The sequence below is a fragment of the Carassius auratus genome, chromosome 17 (genome assembly GCF_003368295.1).
Source record: "Carassius auratus strain Wakin chromosome 17, ASM336829v1, whole genome shotgun sequence".
Classification (NCBI taxonomy): Eukaryota; Metazoa; Chordata; class Actinopteri; order Cypriniformes; family Cyprinidae; genus Carassius; species Carassius auratus.
This window is the reverse complement of record NC_039259.1, coordinates 11,560,551-11,580,808: the sequence shown is the minus strand read 5'-3', so window position 1 is coordinate 11,580,808 and position 20,258 is coordinate 11,560,551. Positions and strand designations below refer to the sequence as shown.

The 20,258-nt window shown below is 37.2% G+C and overlaps 2 protein-coding genes across 13 annotated transcripts in view; both read right to left on the bottom strand.

The window, feature by feature from the left end:
• Positions 1-2,949, bottom strand: part of LOC113117268 (gephyrin-like) — an 83,504-nt gene extending 80,555 nt beyond the window's left edge. For 3 of the 12 annotated variants that reach the window (XM_026285828.1, XM_026285830.1, XM_026285832.1), the window contains exon 1: positions 2,706-2,933. In XM_026285828.1, the coding sequence (XP_026141613.1) occupies positions 2,706-2,769 (64 nt within the window). In that variant the 5' untranslated portion in view covers positions 2,770-2,933. Of the gene's footprint in view, positions 1-2,705 lie in introns of all 12 variants that reach the window. The other 9 variants (XM_026285825.1, XM_026285831.1, XM_026285834.1 and 6 more) reach the window with 6 other exon arrangements.
• On the bottom strand, positions 30-2,644 carry LOC113117270 (protein ALP1-like). Its single transcript, XM_026285835.1, has 2 exons — positions 1,353-2,644; positions 30-1,265 (listed from the first exon to the last, which is right to left on the bottom strand). Exons 1-2 carry the CDS (start codon positions 1,667-1,669, stop codon positions 344-346), a joined length of 1,239 nt encoding a protein of 412 aa, XP_026141620.1. The 5' UTR covers positions 1,670-2,644; the 3' UTR covers positions 30-343.
• Positions 2,950-20,258: the final 17,309 nt, after the last annotated feature.

Genomic DNA, 20,258 nt, shown 5'->3' with positions numbered 1-20,258 from the left:
TGCAGGGAATGAGAACATTTTAAAGAAAATGCTAGTAAAAATGTTTATTAAAAATACACATTTTCAAAAATACAACTTACATTTAGTTGTAAATAAGTATATGTTGAAGTGACCAAATACTTTACTTTTTGCAAAAAAAAACTATGCTTTAACTTTGATAGAACATGTTATATCAAAAATATTTAATTTGCTGTGGTGAGTGCTGCCATATTAATTAATGAAGAATCAGATGCAATAGATTTGATAGTGTATTCAAGTTCACAGAAATTGTATATATACACATACACTAGCAGTTTTCTCAATGGAAAATGTAATTAAAATGGCTCAAATTTATAGGTTGATATTATCTGTTCCCCAGAGCATGGTTCACATGGTCATACTGCCAAGCAACTTCTCCTGCTGGTGAGTTGAAGTACTCTTTGTACAGTTCTCGGACATTTTGGGCCTCCACAGATGCCCGCTGCCCCCTACAATGTTCAAAGCCTTGTAGTGGTTGCTCACAATCATGGTCATCCTCTGTGGCACGATTCTGGTCATTTCCGTTCGGGCGCAAATAATTGCACAACGCACAAGCAGCTTTGACAACTTTGTCAACAACACTTGGTTGAACCTGTAAAGTTCTTTGGAAAACCCGGAAGCGTTGACTGAGGATGCCAAATACATTTTCAGAGATGCGCCGTGCCCGAGACAAACGATAATTGAAAATTCTCTTGTCTGTGGGGAGGCGGCGTCCAGGGTATGGCCGGAGGAGATATGGTTTCAGCGGAAAAGCTTCATCCGCCACAATGACATGGTTAACTTTTCCCAGCTCAGGAGCACCTGGAAGTTCACTTGGTGGGGGAACATTCAGAGTTCCATTTCTGAGTGCCTTTCCCAGTACAGAATTGGCAAAGATTCCTCCATCACTGTTGCTGCCATAGCTCCCCACATCAACCACCAGGAAGCGGTAATCTGCATCAACTAAGGCCAGCAATACAACGGAGAATGTACCTTTATAATTAAAGTATAGAGAACCAGAGTTTGCAGGGGCCTGGATGAATATGTGTTTCCCATCCATGGCTCCCAAGCAGTTAGGGAAATTCCATCTTTCATGGAATCTCCTGGCTGTACTCCTCCACATCTCTTCAGTAGGCACTGGCAAATGTTCATCTCTGAGGCAGTGCCACAATGCATCACAGGTTTCACTCACTATCGAAGCCACAGTTGACACACCAAGTCGAAAGCTGAACGCAATAGAGCGGTACGAGTCCCCAGTGCTTAGAAAACTGAAATAGAAATACTAATTTTTAACAACGCTCCACATATGTTTTTACAACATTCTTTGAAGTGAAGAATTATGTAAACGAACTCACCGTAAACACACGGCCAAACGCTGTTCTGGGTCGATTGGTTTACGGTAGTGTGTCTGTTCTTTCGTCAGCAAGGGAGCCAGTTGTTGAAGTAAATTTTCGAACTCACTGACGGACATTCTAAAATACCCCCGAAAACGCTCATGATACATTTTCAGCTCTTGTACCAGTCGATAAAACTCCCCATGTTCTTCTCTTCTCGTAACTATGGGATGTACCCAAAATCGGCGTCTTTTCCGGCGTCTTTCCTCATTCAACAGAACAATAATTTCTTCATCGCTGGAACTGGAGCTAGAGTTACTGGTGCTTGAAATATTCATGTTTTCTTTGTATGATTCTGACAAGCGCGTAAATACTTGCACTCTTCTTCTGAGTGAAAAGCGAGTTTAAGAAGCGTAAAGTTGCGCAGCGCCACCTTGTGTACAGGGGTATTTCTGTTTTACATTAAGCGCCATCTAATGTCAGGGAATGAATTTGCATGTTCACTCGGCTCATCGTCAGCGAAAATCGCTTGGGTGTGAACACAAAAAACGTGTTGGAAAACGCTGGCGAATAACGCGCGCCGATATTCGTCCCGGTGTGTACGGCCCTTGAGGCGGCTGCTTCACTCCCGTTTTTAGCCAAAATTGGGATGCGATCAATGAAGACGATTCAAACGCATGCACGAGAACACCACTTAATCGCGTGCATAGTGAAAGCATTATTGCTAACCCTGAAAGTCGTGTTTAATGTGCATTCCTGAGTGGATGTGTCTATTGCACGAGACGCTGTATATATTAATATATTAGCATGCATGTGTATAAATACAGCCTCAATGCAAACCCGAAGCTGAGATGCTGCTGTGCAGAAATCCATGAGAAAAAAAAAAAGAAAAAAACACTGCGTGACCAACTCCAGATACCAACACTTATCTACATAGCAGCACTATTCAACCACCACACAGGTTAATATAACAATAAACAGACACATGGCAGCGACCAGAGAGTTCATTCACAGATATAAGAGGATTTTCCAACGATCTGCTGTATGGTATGTGGATGTCTTGCGTACAATCTATGAATAATTCATCACACAAACTGTTGTCTTGACACTGAGCTGTGCTGCATGACAGACCAAAGGCAGATCTCATAGAGCCGGATACATTATCGCATAGATGTAGAAATGAATATCAGAGCATGCAGATAAATAAACACACAGCTTTTGCGAATGAGTCGAGGAACGCGAGCGATAGACGGGCAGAACTCGCTCAGATAGGAATCACCACCGGCACGACAAACAGCAGCGGGCGACAGCACGAACGCACAGACCAGCACGAGCGACAAGGTGTAAAATGAGCTATTGTCATTTCGTATTTACCTGTCAATATTCCAACTCGGATTTGGTGGTCGTGGTTGGTTAAAATCATCCCGTCCGACGCCATGTTTAGCAGCGCTCTCGCCCGCACTGACAAGCCTGAGCAGAGCCGAGAGACGAGCGCATCGAACTCGGGGGAGGAGTCAGGCGAGAGCAAACGAACCCTGATCACAAGCCCTGGAGATTTGACAAGCTTGGGGATAATGTTGGTGGGCAACAATCACAGTTTGGGTAATAACTAGTTACGTGTAAATATTTTATAAATTGCAATAAGAGACACCATAGTTTCAGTGGTTTAGGACACACAATAGGACACACATGCTTATTTGATAACTGTTTTATTTCCTAATTGGGATTATTTATATGCTTTATTTTTTTAGATTAATTGTTTTACCACCAAGGCATTGCATTGTTAGATGCCAGTGTTTCCTGTCAACTATGCAAATAAGTATCATAACTATTTCTCGTTATGATATTAAATGCCTACCTCAGAACGATCTTAAAGGAAAAAGAAGTGCTCAAGTCTTTTGCTCAAGATTTTGTGGTGTCTGTGCTTTTAAATTAAATTATTATCAATTAAAGTGATTAAAATTTTAAGTCTGGGAGTAATCAGTGTTGAGTGCTACTGTAAGGTTAACCCTGCCTGGTTTACATGTTTAAAAATGATTAGGACTTGAAAACATTGGAAATTTAGAAAAGTAATCAAAAAGTAATCACATGTATTCTGTTACATTGCCTTAATAATAAATTTATTGAAATAGTTACATTACCTATTAATTTGAAATGGGGAAACTTGTAACCTATAACATTTTCAAAGTAAACTTCCCAACACTGGCAAGAATATACTGTTTACTCGCAAATCTCTAAATGTACAAGAAATGAAAGGCTTTTGATGCACTACAACAAGTGTTTTCCTCTTCCATGAATGTGCGGTGGAGACTGGGAGTCTAATCAGTGGTTATCTACAATTGGTTGCAGTGTTAATCCATGAAATTACAATCCAGTTAAACAAGCAGCAGATTCAGATGATGTTATTTGTGTCATTTAAAATTATGTATTTATTTATTTCATGTGTTTGTCAATGTACATGGTGTAGTTTTAAATTCTAAAAATTGTAGGCTATTTCATCCTCTATCACCCCCCACAAGTCGTTTTAAAAATTTGGTAAATTTGTTAATAAACTATCAATATTTCTATAACATTTATTAATCTTAGTTAATGTAAAATTTGTACATTTACTATAAGGCAATATTTTCACAACTAAAAGCAGTAGGCTAACTGTTAACTTTAGTAAATGCAACATGAACAACAATGAATAACTGTATTGTCTTATTAAATAATATTAACGGTTGATACATGCTGTAAAATATTTGTTCGTTCGTTCATATTAACTAATCCATTAACTAATGTTTACACATGAGATTTTACTATTGTCAACAGATAATTTAATTCTAACATAGGGAACAAAATGATATCATATGTGTCACATTTACCAAGAGACACATCTTATTCCGATTATATAACTTATTAAATTTTATTTTATTTTATTTTTTTCAAACTACAGTGGTGGCCAAAATGATTAGAACACTGGTATTTTCACCAGCTAAAAAATGATTTTCTGAAGCATCTTGGAGACGTTGCCAGTGCCACAAATGTAAACTAATATTTCCTATGGACACACTAGAGCAAAAGATAGAAATAACTGACTGATTTATATAATAAAAATGGTTTATTAATGAGAATAATTTGGGTGATTTTTTTATGAGTCCGCTGTAAAGTATGTAGGAAAAAGTGCTATCATATACTTTTCTTCTAGTTTGTTTGAGCTTGAAGGGGCAATATAAGAAGTATCCCAACAATATGCCCAGCTGCAAAGATTTACAACAAAAGAATCAATTTTTCTGTGGCCTTTGGCATTTTGAAAGTTTCAGTGATAGCTCACATATTTCACCATGAGTCTCCCATTTAGCCTGCCTATTAATTTAGGAATTTGAATATATCACAGACATATTCAGCATTACTGCAAATGGTCAAAGAAAAAGTCAAGGTAAAAGGGAGATTTTAGTTCAAGTAATAGATGTACAGGTATTAACATTATATCACTCAATGAAACACATGATTATAAGCTGTGACAGTATTTTTATAGTGAATTTCTTTCAACCAGCTGCCAGCTTTTTAATCAAAATTGGATGTGTTTTTATTATTATTATTATTATTTATTTAATTTTTCAAATATATTTCAAATCCTAAAACTGTCCCAGTTTACTTCCACTGTATGCACAGAGAGAGAAAAAAAGACACAAGACAAAATCAACTTTTATGGTAACTTCATTTCACAAATGCTGTGGATTGTGATTAACAAGTACTGAGCCTGGAATATTCCTTTAAGGGTTGATGTTTAGTGATAATATTATTGGAGTATCAGTGCGGGACAAATCCGGGGGAGTTGGTACCGGTATCAGAAATTAATTACACACTTTATTGCATCACAGAATCACAAGCTTAGTTCCGGCACTGAGGTGCACAGCTCCGGTAGAAGCACTTCAGCTTTATTAACGTGCACAAGAGCATTATGGGAAATACAGTACCAGTGAAAGCTGTGGGGAAGCTTGTGTCTTGTCCATTAATAGACATGAATGTTTGCTGTGGTGTTATTAGAAGTAACCATTTTCTGCTGTTGCAAGGATCATCGAGAGATTTTCAGCCAAGCACAGCTAAATCTAGATCAGGGCTCACCATGTAACCCCATGCAGGACGTCAGACTTTACTGGAGTTGAGTGAAAAGTCAGCACGTCAGCACAGGCCTCCTAGGAGGACAACAGCTCTTTTCAGGTCGTTATTTAAGCATTCTTAATTGGCAACAAGATCAAGCCCAACAAAATGAGCGGCTGTTTTCTGCTGGCAGAGCACAAAAATACCCAGCATAGAAATCACAATCCATCCTTCCATCTCTAAAATATATAAATGAAATGCAAACACTATTGGCTGTATAGGTGCTTGCACACTCTCAAATGAATTGTGCTCAGTAGCATTTTGTGGTGAAACTGACACCGAGTGAAATGACATTTAAACATTTCTGGAATTAAAAATAGATAATTCTCTGTTGGTGTTCCTCAGTTTCTCGTCTGCAGTTAGTCTTGGTTTCTTAACGGAAAGTGCAAATATGAGACTATTACACCGGTTTTAATCTCACCTCATTGGCTTCCAGTCAAGGACAGAACTGATTTTGAAATTCTATTATTTGTTTCAAAATCTCTTCACAATCTGGCCCCACTGTACTCAACCGAGTTTTTACAGCCTCATACTTTGTCAAGAACCCTCAGATCTACTAATTCTGACTTGCTGCATGTTCCTAGGACAAGACTAAAAACAAGAGTTGACCGTGCCTTTTCTGTTGTCAGCCCAAAACTTTGCATTAGTTTCCCTTCTCAAATCAGAACTGCCCCAACCTTGTCTGCTTTTAATCCACTCTAAAGACCTATTTATTTTCATTGCCGTTCGATATCCCATGACAAACTTGTCTTTGACATTGTTCTCAGGAACGCCACACAGTTTTTCAGCTTGTGTATATTCTGTGTATACTTAATGTGTAATTTTAAAGTTTTAATTTGCCTATTGTTGGTATAGTGTTGTAAAGCACTTTAGTCAGCTCCGGTTGTTTTAAAACTGTGTATATAAAACTTTTTTAGTAGCTCCGTTACTCACATACATATGCAACCCAGGCAACTATTATAGTGGAGTCTACTGTATCTGTATTAAAGATGCAGCGGGTAACTTTTGTAAAAATATATTTTTTACATATTTATTAAACCTGTCATTATGTCCTGACAGTAGATAATCTGTGAAAAAAATCAAGCTCCTCTGGCTCCTCCCAGTGGTCCTATTGCCATTTGCAGAAACCCATGCGCTCCCGGTAAAAAACAACCAATCAGAGCTGCGGTCCGTAACTTTGTTTGTGTTCAAAATGTAGAAAAATGTATATAATAAGCAAGTACACCATAAATCCATTTTCCAAACCGTGTTTTTAGCTTGTCCTGAATCACTAGGGTGCACCTATAATAAGTGTTCATATTCTGATTATTTTAGATTCCTTCGGGTAGGTACCGCGGCGGAGTAACCCAGTACCTTTGTGATTCTTCATAGACTTAAACAGGGAGAAGTAGTTCCGGCTACGATGTTCTTCCGCAAGAAGCAAGCAGTTCTGTCTATTAACCGCAAGAGCCTCAAAAGTTACCGACTGCAGCTTTAAGTATATTGTCTTACTTTTTGGACACACTTTGGGAGCTGACGCTTGAAATAGACAGTTGAGGAAGTTAAGATGCTCCAGGTTTATAGTGTGTGGAAATGAATGTGTCTTTATCAAAGCTGAAGGGAACAACAATACGTTTGCAGATGAACAAACAAGCAAACATGGCACAAGAGCATATTCAAGCAAAAGCCAGCATATATTTGTGACGAGTGGGGCGGGGCCGAGAGATGTGGGAACGAGGAGTGAGGCCAGGTGTAGTGATTGGAGATGAGCTACACCTGCGCCACACCGCTGGTCCTGAGTCCCACAGAGGAGATGGAAGGATATAAAACTGGAGCGACGATAGTGAAGGACGAGAGAGGACCAGGCCTGGGCAATATTTTATGTTTTGGTGTTTATTTATGCACACCAGTCGTCCGTGAGGGGCTGGTGCGCTGTTTTGTGTTTATTTTGAATTATTAAAATGTTATTGGATTGTCCGCCGGTTCCCGCCTCCTTCTTCCCGATGAGTATGGAGATTTTATCATTACAGTGGTGCCGAAGCCCGGGAGAAGGAGGGACGCGCTGCTGAAGATCCCTCACCGCTGTGGTGAATCCGCGGTGCCCTCGAGCTGGCGATGAAGTGTGCCGCCATGGACGCTCGAGGCGGTGGGATGGAGCGAGTTGCCGGGGACATGGAGGGGCGGCTGCCGTCCGTGAGGGAGCGGAGGAGTCTGCGCTGTTTGCCAGGGGGCCGGAGCCTGCTGCCATCCACCGGAACGGGGAGGAGCAGGGAACGGGGGACTCCTGCCGGCTGCCCAAAACTGGAGGAGCCGTCGCCGTCCACTGGGCGGAAATATACATACCCCAAATTTAACCAAAATGAACCAAAATAAAATAATTTGAAAAAAACTTTACATTTCAGCTTGTTGCCAAGGCTAATTTTCTAATTTTTATTTAGTCTATGTTGATGTTCTAAAATAACTAAAACTGAAAATAAAAATGAATAAAAACTATACAGACACACACAACTAAATTAATTAACCTTCAACCAAAATGAAAATGAAAACAGAAAATATAAAGATAAAAATGTATTCAAAATATGAATAAAATCTATAACAGTATACAGAAATTCGGATATAAATATGTTTCACATAAATACTGCGATAGTTTTTTTTTTTATTATTTCATTCTTGTTTAACTAACATAATTTAAGCTTGTTATAATTTTCTGTATAATTTTTAAAGATAGGAAGTATGGGACAAGTACAGTATAAAACAATAAATCTACAGATAAAAGGCATTTAAAAGTAGTAAAACTAATTGATAAAGTTTGGGTGAAAAAGTTTTCCAAGAAAGTTTTAAAGTGACCTTCATTAAAAACTTTGAAATAAATTAAATATAATACAAATATTAAATCTTATTCTTAAAAAAAAAAAAAAAAAAAAAAAAAAAAGCATATAGTACAGTACAGTATATAGGTGCTTTTTTTCTCTGACATCACTATTGGAGTTTTAGTTCAAGCCAGAGAAGAGCAGAATAATTAGAATTTGACGGATTTTAGCTATTACTCCATAACTCTTTGACAGTATCTTTTCAGTGTCTATGTCTGACCGTCCTCTGCTTTACTGAATGTGTGTGTATTGCAATAACACAGGAAGGCCTCTCACTGCAGCTGACGTGAACATTTCCTGCTGTTGGCACTCTGTGAGGAAAGCCTTAGCACTCTTAGATGAGACTGCTCTCCAATTCACACATATTGTATGCAGGCAGAATTTTAACCAACCAGAATTCCAAGTAGGCACTAGCCTGTGAACCCTGTTCCTAAGACTGCTCTGCTAGTCTGTTCTCTCACCTCCCCCATCCTCTCAATCTCGCTGTCTTCCTCACCAGTGTCTTTTCAGCATCCTCCTGCCTCTCTTGCATGAATTTTCTTGCTGGTCCGGGCTGGTTAGTGCTGGTTTAGCTGGTGTAGCAGCATAACCATACTGTTCAACAGCTCAACAGCTCAGATGTCGAAACTGTCTCATTCTCGTTACTGTAATATTTTATACTGTATATATATATATATATATATATATATATATATATATATATATAATTTAAATATATGTGAAGCAGTTTAATAAAAAAAACAAGGCTGCATTTATTTCATAAAAATGCAGTAAAAACGGTAATATTGTGAAATATTATTACAATTCAAAATAACTATTTTCTTTATTTTAATATATTTTGTGCTGGCAAAAATGAATTTTCAGCAGCATTTGCTCCAGTCTTCACAGCATGATCCTTCATGAATTTTTGACCGGTACTGCATATAAATCTTATGTGAGTCGTATATAACATATTATAAACAATGTTATATTCATATTATTTATATATATATATATATATATATATATATATATATATATATATATATATATAAACATTTTTTTTACATATATAAATGCATGTTTGTGTATTTGTATACACATAATCATTATACACAGTACACACATATTACATAAACAAAAACTTTTATTTTGAATGCGATTAATCATGATTAATTGTTGCCCAGCACTAAAATAAATAAATCAACAAACAAATCCTATACAAATAGTAGATTCAATTATTTTATCTTTTGGTCTTGGGTTTCCGACCTGGACATATCTTTAAGGTTTCATTTTAAAAAATGTCGCTGTTATAGCATCATCTCTTTAATATACAGTAAAACTCAAACACGGTCTCTGCATAACCAGAGATGGTGGACTGGATAGGGGATCGTGAAGGCTGGTTTAAGTGGGTTGTTGGAGAGCACATATATTACCCCGGTCCCAATTTCGAGCAGCACCGCTCATATATTCCGGGAGGTAAATGAGCAAGGCTGTGTGGTTACAGAGATTGAAATACATTCATTAACTTTTCCCTTTTTGCTAATATAAGCCTTTTAACGCCACGCATCCCTGAAATTTACATTTAAATTAAATTGACTGGGGGCCAGATGAGAAGGCACCCCAGACACGGCCCCTGGGGTGACTGTTATTTACTGATCTCCTCTCCTCGTTGGTCAATCTCCGCTGCATGTCCCCCTCCCCAACCCATCACTCACTTTTTTCCCCTCTTCCATCACTCCATGATGGGAAGGACATCGACTCATGCCTTTAAGACAGGCTTTCAAAAATCCCTGTGTAGAACTTGAGAAGGCTGTTCGCTGACAGATCGTGAAAGAAAGCTACATGTCTGGAAATGGAGCAGATGACACTGTGACACAGGGGTGCACTTGTAGAGGTGAGGGTCGTCGGGGGCAGGAGGGATCAACCCGAAAGGTCACATCTTCATTACTGTCCCTCGCTCGCATGCGCACACCTACACAAGCTCTCCGGCCCTAATTCCACAGGACAGGACTGAAGGTTACCTTCAATGAGAATCGATAACCCATTTATGCTAATGTCAGCGTAATGTGCATTTCCAGCGAGTATGACCTAACCGAGATTGTGCTCGAGTATCGGCCGGCCTCGCCAAACAGCTCTAGCAGACCTAACGTTCTACCGATTCATTTTTCATCTTAGAGTGTTTCAGCTTAGCGTCTTTCCACTACGGTTTTGTTGTAATTGGATTTCAAATGAGTTACAGCCAGCGAGACAAACATCCATCGCTGGACATTGCTCTGACCGCAAAAAAGTGAGCTTTAAGTTAATCAGAATTCATTTCGGCATTGATTTGTCTGAGCAGCAGAAGATAAAGGGGGGAAGGGCTTTGGATGGAGCCGGTGGCTGTCGTCACACATCTTCACACTAACAATTCATTATTTTCATACTGTACACGCTTTGACTCAATGATAGTAATTTTAATCAAGCCACAAGTAAAATGCACAGCAACTACATAACCAGTGAAAATGCTCAGATAAATGCCTCACCATGCAATCCACCGGCATTTAACTCAAAAATTCCTTTTGAGTTTTGTATTTCTTGAGAATTAAAGAAGAAGAAGAAGAAAAACAGCACCCTAATCACACTGTGTAAAATTTTAAATGGTATTTTCTGAATCATTACCTTATCTGGTTTTACTCAAACCTTTACTTTAATCATAGGTATGGATTTTTTATTTTACTTGTTATTTATGTTTTCACTGTCACTGGGTGTTTTCGGTTTAGTTTTGTCTTTTTTTTTTTTTTTTACTCTATAACTGTTAGTCTTGGTTCAGTTTCTGCTTATTACGAAGGCATCCAGCTCATTAATATTGCTCATCTCCAAAGACCTGCTCACCTCACCTCCCAACAAGACAATACTGTGTGACCTGAGCGTCCTCTGAAATTATCAGCGGGGGACCGCTAAAAGGCTCCATAATCCAGTAAATAGAATAAAGGCTCATTATTCAATTCTCAACAATTAAGTGTGTCTATTCTTTTAATCAAGCGCTGAGTAAATGTTTCTCATATGAGGCCCACCCCTCACCTCCACGCAGAGCGCACTCATGCAAATGCACAATTAAAACAAGCCATTACCCTTCCAGAATGCAAAACTGTCATCCTATTATCATGACTAATTGAGGCTTTATAACATAGTGTTGAGGTCTTTTTAGACAGTGGCTCTTGTCACAACAGAACAAAATAAAACTATCAGGCAAGCAACTGTGCAAAATGGTGACTGGTGTTATATGAGGAAGTGCTGAGAAAATATCATTTTTTGTTATTGGGACAAGAACAATATATGATCCACAGATAAAAAGGTTTTTGGGAATACATTGTAACATAAAATTCAAAGAATTATGGATGCTACTATGTGAAAGGCTTAAATGATAAAAACGTTCATGCTCTCTCTTTACAAGATGTGTTTACTGAAATACTGTTGACACAGAAGGTCCACACATCACTGAATTGTGCTGTGCTCACCATCACACTCCTTCAGGCTCGTTGTTTTGCAGTGCCACACTGATATAAGCAATATAATTAGCCAGTAGATGGCAGCAGCGAGCTGATGAAAGGTGTTGGGCTGGAAGGTTATGACTCCAGAATACCTGTTCATGCCAGTCGGTTACATCTTCACTTATTTGTTCTGCTTTGGCCACCATTTTGGCATATAGCAGTGGAGACGGTGCCACAATCATAAAACAAGAACTGCATGACCTAATTTTTAAATGAGCTCTTGAAAATATATTTAAAAATGTCAATCGTAAAGGCAAATGAGGCATAACTAGCATTATTTTACAGACTATAATGGTAATATATATAAGTACATTAGGATTAATTCAGATCTCTGATGGTTTTATGTCAAATTAGTGCATCTACATTTAAGTATGTATATATCAATTATATAATGTCGTTCCAAATCAGTATGAATTTCCTTCTTCTGTTGAACACAAAAGAAGATATTTTGAAGAATGTTGGTAATCAAACAGTTCTGACTTCAACCTTCTGTTCAAAATACCAAAAACTAATTCAGGTCGGATTGACTTTTGAATTTTGTGTCCAAACTTTGGAAGTCAATGGGTGAAACCCAAATGTTGGCTACCAACATTTAAAAAATGTTTTTTAAATATTTTTCCATAGAAGAAAACCATACAGGTTTGTAATGACATGAGAGTGAATAATTGATGACAGAATTTGTATTTTAAGGGTGGACTATATCTTTAAGAAACATCTAGTGCTTTATAACAGGGATCAGAAACCCATGTAAACCCGTTGAGCTCAATGTGTGCTTAATCTGACAAACATTTAAACATTTATTTTTAGTATAAATGAGTATCATAATAATATGTTGAATTAATTTGTGTTTTTATGTTTCCCGTTTTCATTTTCATTTTATGTAAAAGTGTTTTTACATAAATGTACTCCAAGTACATCAAGTTTAAGTTAAATGACAGTTATAATTATTATCTTAACAACTAGCTAAAATAAAATCTATTTAGTTTTTTTATTTTGTTTTATATATTATCTAAATTTAAAGTAATATATATATATATATATATATATATATATATATATATATATATATATATATATATATATATATATATATATAATTATCTTTTTTAATGGGTTTACATTTAGTTAACTATAACAACCCTGAATAGGAGGCTGAAATTTGAGAGAAAAAATGATGGAGAAGAGGAGGAGGCTTAGCTGGTAACAATGCTTGTGAGGTACAGGAACTGCTTGAGGGGTGAGAAAACATAAATGAACAGAGTGGTAGATCAGAGTAAGACCCATGTTGTGATCTCTGAGCTGTGAAAAGCACCTAACCTCACTAGTCTGATTGCTTGCTCTTATGTCCAGATTTACAGCTGCGCCTCAATTTAAAGTGCAATATACTTGTGCGGTCACGAGATATAGTTGGGTTACAAGTGCAGGTCTCATAACCCACAATGAGCCTCGGCCTGTGAAAACACCACTCTGATCTTTATTATTGTATTACTGAGAAAGTGTGAGAGCAACCTGCTGTACTGAGGTAAGCACTGTAATTATGAACACTGTATCTCTGTGTGACTCCAATTATCCCTCAACATGTAATCTCTCTCTTTCCCTCCCTCTCACTCACTCACTCACACAAGTTATGAGAGTCTCAGACTTATGAGAAGGATGAGCAAAGGGAGTGGGTGAAAGATAAGAAGATGAAGAAAATGTGCTGCTTGCCACATAATTCACCACAATGTGTGGCTAAGATGTTCAGAATGTGTTCTTAGCATGCTGTTGATATGTGTTCCTGGGGTTTCAGACTTTGCGATGCAGTTGCTATGGTTTTGATGGTTGTTGCCAAGGTGTTGCTACAGTTTTCTGAGTTTTAGTCTATTGGTATGTGGTTTCTAAGGTGTTCTGAGTAGTTGCTAGGGTCTTGCTAAGGTATTCTGAGTGTTCTTAGTTTGAGTGCATTGCTGGGCATTGCTAAGCTGTTTTTAGTCTTAGCATGCAGTTGTTACAGTCTTATAAGTGATTGCCCGGGTGTTGCTAAGAGGTTTTAGTACCTTATGCACATTTATATGCAGTCGCTAGGGTGTTATAAGCAGTTTCCAGGGCTTTGCTATGGTGATCTAAATGTTTTAGCATGTTGCTATGTCACTGCTAGGGTTTTGCTTGATTGTTTTCAGGGCATGTTTGTGTTCTAAGTTTCAGTGCATTGCCATGTGGTTTCTGTGGTGTTTTGTGTCGTTTCCAGGGTGTTACTAAGGCGTTTTGAGTGTTTTAGGCATGTTATGTTGTAGTTAAGGTTTTGTCGATTGTTTCAAGGGCATCTCTGTGGTGTTCTTAGTTTTAGTGCAATGCCATGTGGTTTCTATGGTGCTTAGGCGTTGCTAAGGTATTCTAAGTGTTTAAGCACAGTGTTGTTGCTAGGGGTTTTGTCGATTGTTTTCTGGTGTTCTAAATCTTAGTGCAATGCTATGTGGTTAACATGGTGTCGTTAAAGGTGTTCCAAATGCATTAGCATGTTGCTATGTGGTTGCCAGGGTGTTGCTAATGAATTTACTCAGTGGTTGCTAGGGTGTTGTTAAGGTGTTCACAGTTTTTTTCAGACATTGCTCTCCAGTTGGTATGGTTTTGATAGGTGTTGCCAAGGCATTGCTACAGTGTTGAGAGTTTTAGGGCATATGCAGTTGCTAACGTCTTATGGGTGTTTGCCACTAGAGGATTTTCAGTATCAGCATCACTCCAATACTGGCATCTTCTGTCGGATCAGATATCGGTTCAGTTTTTCTGCACTATATTTGAGGTGTTCTGAGAACATTCCATAGTTTAATGTGAGGTACAGATAATTTAAGTCAAGTTCACATAAAATCCTCTCCGCTGTGGCTGTCTGTCATCCTCCATTCTGCATTCAATCCTTGTTGCATTTGGCAATGACAGTCAAGACGATGAAACTCTCTCCAAGATGATTCTATGTTCCTATTATTACACTTGATCTGTAGATAAAGATCAATGGTTATTCATAAAAGGACTTTATCTTGCTGTAGTTTAGTGCTGTTTCTAAATTATGTTACTTTTCTACCGGATATTCGTTAGATCTTTACACTGGAGTAGAGTGCATTATGAATTTTTCTTCACCTGCACAGTAACTGAAATTTAAAACCCAAACTATCCCAAAGATTTAATACACTACGCATCAATATTTCTACCCTAGGTGCTTTGAACTTTTCTATGCAGAGAGCTGCGTGCTGTGTCTCCATGTTGCTTCAAGCGCATCATTCTGTGCACGGGATGCGCATAAAGTGCTTTGTGCAGCTCTGTATTGAGCATTTCAAATCATAATACTTTTGCGCAATGAAAGATTATTAATAGCCTTTCTCAATCTATCTTATCTATCATATGCTGCTGCTTCATTACTAAATTAACATTACTACTCAAAAACGTATTTTAATTGTATAGTATATATTTATATAGAAATATATTTATTGTTTTTCATGAATGTATTTTACAAAAATACAAAGAGCTACATTTTACATTTTACCAGATTTAGTCCTGCACCTATTTACTTTCATTTTTTCTCCGATTAATAATATTTTTTCACTAAATGTTTAGATTTTATAAAATTTTGCGCTCATGATTTTTCTAGAGCAACTTTTGCTACTGAATTTTATAAAAGTATTTTTGTCATATTATGATTATATTATATATATATTTTGTTATTTTAAATCTATGCTTTATTCTTTAATAAAGAAATTATTTTTCTTTATAATGAAGTTGTCTATATTTAGTAGATGGTGTGTAACACAAAAGAGTGATGATCAGATCAACACACTAAGTTACAGATGTTTTACACTGATTTAAAAAAAAACTGTTCTGGTATCGGATCGGTATTGTCTGATACTCAAATTTGTTGGTATTGGATCAGGATCAGTTCTGGAAAATGGTATCAAGCCACCGTTAGTTGCCACAGTGCTGCTAAGGGGTTTTGAGAAAATGTATGTATGATGAATGCTCTGAGTGTTTTAGCATTTTGTTTTATACACTTGCTACAATGTTACTAGGTGTTCGATAAGTGGTTGCTTACCAGCTCCAAAACTCACGGCGGTCAAGCGGCTGCCAAGCATTTGAACTTAACTTCAAATTAGTTTGTCATCATGTTCTTCAAATTATCTAGTGTCTCTATAAATAAACATAAACAAAAGCAATCAATTTAAAATGATCTAATAGAGAATGTTCAATTAAGCAAAGGGTTATAATTGATGTAAATGAATTAGCATGTGTTCACATCTTATCCATTTATGATTTAGCAGTAAAATCTCTAATCTGTAGATTCACGTATGCACTGTGTTTTCATATTCTACAGATGGTGATATATACCCATGCAGCACACACACACACACACGCTCCATCTCCATGGGGAGGATGTCCATCACATCTTCTTTGATCTTCAGTCTTCTGCAGGCTTAGAGAACAGCAAAGGGACCCTCAGTTGTTGCATCTGTAGCGAAGTGGCCAATTATGCTTCAAAGTAAAACCAGAGTTTTCGGTTTTTTTTTAAAACACACCCCATAAGGCATCCCCCTGGCTATTTTTCCTCTCCTCTGTGTTTTATCACATTCGCGCTCTCTCATTCTCCTACTCAGGTACATGGAATGCAGACACACATCCGCTCTGCACGTTTTGGTCTTTTGATACCATCAAACATAAACAAGAAAGCTTGACAGCCCAAGTGTTTGAGTATTCTAGACAAGTGAAGCCTCTTTCCTACCTCCTTTCGGGTTAACATTTCCTTCCTCTGTGCTTTTAACCAACCCGGCTCCGACACTCTGTGGCCAGGTTACATGGAATTTTTATTTTTCAAGTCATTATGCAAACATGAGAAATCCATGAAGCATCCGAATGGAGACCGTTCTCCAGAGGCCAAACCATATTTATCAGTTCATCAAGCTTTATTTTGCTCCCATTATTTGATACTCGCAAATGGAGTGCTTCCCTCCCATTCTGTGCCTGTCATGGTGAAACAAAAAAGCTTTTTATTTGGGAGGAATTATTTGAGATAATGTATGTTCTCCCAGTGAGACTCACAACTGATTTAACCTGGCTGCGAGTTGCCGTGGAGATGCGCGACGAGGGCGTGCGCGAGCGTGTGGTGTCGCTCTTGGTAGCTGATGGGAATAAACTGGAGAAATAAAGAACATTGAGTTTCTAATGAATCTGTGCTGCACCTCCGCACAGCATGTGCAAATGGAAATAATGTCTCCAAACAGCCAAGGTGAAATTTGCCCTTGTTTGACATTGTTGCAATTATTTAACATTGCTTTAAAATTGGATGTATGTTTGTATGGTTGTGTATGTTCATATCCTCAAACAAACCAAATTCAGACTGCTTAAACAGGAAAACGTATCCGGTTAACTTTGCATTCACACTGCCTTTGGTCTCAAAAGTGGATTCTATTGTAGTATTTTGGTATATTTTAGTTGTGAAGGGCTAATTTTGGTTTACTTTAAAGGGCTTTTTACAGTATACTGAAATAAATATAAATATAAAATGAGCCGATTGTGAAAGCAATGCAGGAATCACTTTAATTTCAGTATTTTTAGTTACCAGAACTCATCTAGATTTCTATGAATTTCATGATTTGTTACTAACCAAAGGTCCTAGATTATTTCATCCCTGTCACACTAGATTTGGAATATATATATATTTTGAATAGATAGGTATATGCATTTTTTATGTATGAATAATATTTTTTTTATAACATATAGTTTCAGTGTGCTTTATAATATTTAACATTTAAGATCATTATATTGCCAAAAATTGTATTTCTCTTTTAAAAAAATGTTTGTAGTAAATCTGCTATACCTTCAAAATTCAGTAGCCTACACTAAAAAGACAAAAATTATATATTAATAATAGTAATACTAATAAAAATAATAATATAATACAGGAATAGTGGCTTAATGGTCTTTGCATGGATTTCTACCATAAAGAATTAATCTAATTACATTTACATTTACATTTAATCATTTAGCAGACGCTTTTATCCAAAGCGACTTACAAATGAGATCAATAGAAGCAGTCAGGTCAACAAGAGAACAACAACAGTAAACAAGTGCCATGACAAGTCTCAGTTAGTCTAGTACCGAACGCATAGCATTTTTTTTTTTTTTTTTTATGTGAAAGACAAGAAAAGGAAAAGTGCTAGTATTAGTTGGTTAAGTGCTGGCGAAAAGGATGAAAAAGATGAGTATAATAATGTATAAGGCCTTTGTCTAGACCATAAAATGGGAAAATGTCAGCATAAATGGGGTAAACAGAAAATTATGTTTAAAAATAATAATAATAAAATATATTAATTTCAATATAATTTTGGAAGAATTACTTTTTTTTGTAAATAAAATGTATTAAAATCTATTGGTGATAAATGAGGATATGCAAATAGGCAATTTTTAAAGGTAAACACATTAAAATAAGTTTTAAAGTAGAGACAAAGTTATCAGCACTGTGTCAAGACAAAGTTGGCAAATGCCATTGCATCCTGAGAGTGACTCCACTAATCACATCATACAAAAAAAAAAAAAAGTCTATTGTTAGCCTACAATATTAAGATTCTCTTTCTTTCATTCATCTATCCATCCACCTATTCATTCAGCCATTTAAATTCCCCAGGCTATTTTCCACTGCATTGTTGCAGGTGTTCTTTTGGTGTTCATAGATGTAATGAGACTGGATCTGATTGAGATCTGTTTCTTTTAAGCAACAGTGTATCCACCTGTCCTCCTTAACCTATTATTCCCATCTGCATTCTCATGTCCCACTTTTTCTTTTCTTCCCCACAAAGAGTTCCACCCATACACACATTTAAAGACCCTATCTTATCCGTCTGTGGACTCCACCCCTGTTTTGTTACGTTTGTGCCTCTGGTTTCTTTTGAACTTCCCTGCATCTCTATATTTCATCATCCTTACACCTTCCTTCCTCCTTCCCTCGCCCTCAATTCTCCTGTCCCTTTCCTTGTCCTTCACTTTATCTTCTCTCTTCTTTCATCCCTGCTCTCTTTTTCTCTCACTCTCTTCCCACATCAATCCCTCTTCACTAATCACCGTTGATGTGGGGTTAAATGTGGAAATGAGGTACATGCAACAGGAGGAGAAACTTACTCCATTTAAAGCTCGCCCAGCCGTCCCATCCATCACTCTCTCCGGCACGGCCTCTCATCTCTGCCCCGTCTGATTAATCATCATGGTCACATTACAGAGGCAGTGTTATGTGAAATGGGCCCTAGGAATTTTTAAAAGATTCAATTTAGAGTATCACTTCTCATCCGTTCCCAATAAATGCCAACGTGAGCATCATTATGGTGGCCTTGTTAATCAAGACATAGAGAGACGAAGAATGAATCAGAGAGGAACTGCCCAATTTAATAGAGAAGAGAATTGATGTCCAATCCTTCTGATAAGCTACCTGTACCATGAAGGAGTGGGTTAGATTTTGGGTAGAATGCACATTTGAAAAAAAGCAACGACAAATGTTATCATATTACAGAATTGCTAAAAAAAAAAAAAAAAAAAAAATAACCTTAAAGATAAAGACGTCTCTTTTCACTTTTGAATTTTATTAACTAATCAGAATGGTACAAAACTTGACTTATGCAGCACTCAGAGTGTGAAAAATACTTAAGAAACAACAACGGGGTATAAGTGGGTGTTTGTTGTCAAATGTTCAGAACACGTGAAATGAAATGCATGCATCTGTAATAAAATGTCCCTCACACAGCTCTGGGGTGTGAATAAAAGCCCCCTGTAGCAAATCCATGCACTTTGGATGAATTTTCATTCTTGGGTGAACTAACCCTTTAACAGCTGAACCCAAGCCTCCATTACTAATTAGAAAACGTCACTTAAGAATAACATAGAAACGTTAAGTTGCTTCATTGAAAACGTATTGTATTATTGCATTAAGAGCTCATTGTATTATGTGTAGCAGAGAATTACGAGAGAGCAATTGCCTGAGCGAGTGTGATTACCTACCTCTGATACAGCATTCATTCTTCAGATCAATCTCATATTCACAATAAAACATTATTTTAATTGTCCACTGAGGAAAACGAACACCAGGTTCATGAGTACTAAAGTGCATATTTGAAGTATAAATGATTAAATAAAAAAATATTTAAAATTATGTGAATTTGGGCATCTGCCATAACACTCGCTTTGAAAAATGCTTACAATACAAGTCAAACTGTGCAGTATAAAACAATACACAACAAATAAAGTACCATCCCCCATATTACCTCAATCTCACTCAAATGTCCATTTCCAGTATGATGAAAGATTCAGAAGCAATGCCAATGTTGATTTATAATATTTCCTTCTTGAGTCATGTATTTCATCAGACATATAACTCCAAACTGGATTGAAATGCATCAAAACCATATTTATTACTTGGC

What these genes read in the sequence shown, in the direction of transcription:
- LOC113117270 (XM_026285835.1), bottom strand. Translation starts at nt 1,669, where the DNA reads ATGAATATTTCAAGCACCAGTAACTCTAGCTCCAGTTCCAGCGATGAA. An exon ending in CGTTTGGCCGTGTGTTTACG is followed by an intron (nt 1,266 to 1,352) that starts GTGAGTTCGTTT and finishes TTTCTATTTCAG; the next exon opens with TTTTCTAAGCACTGGGGACT.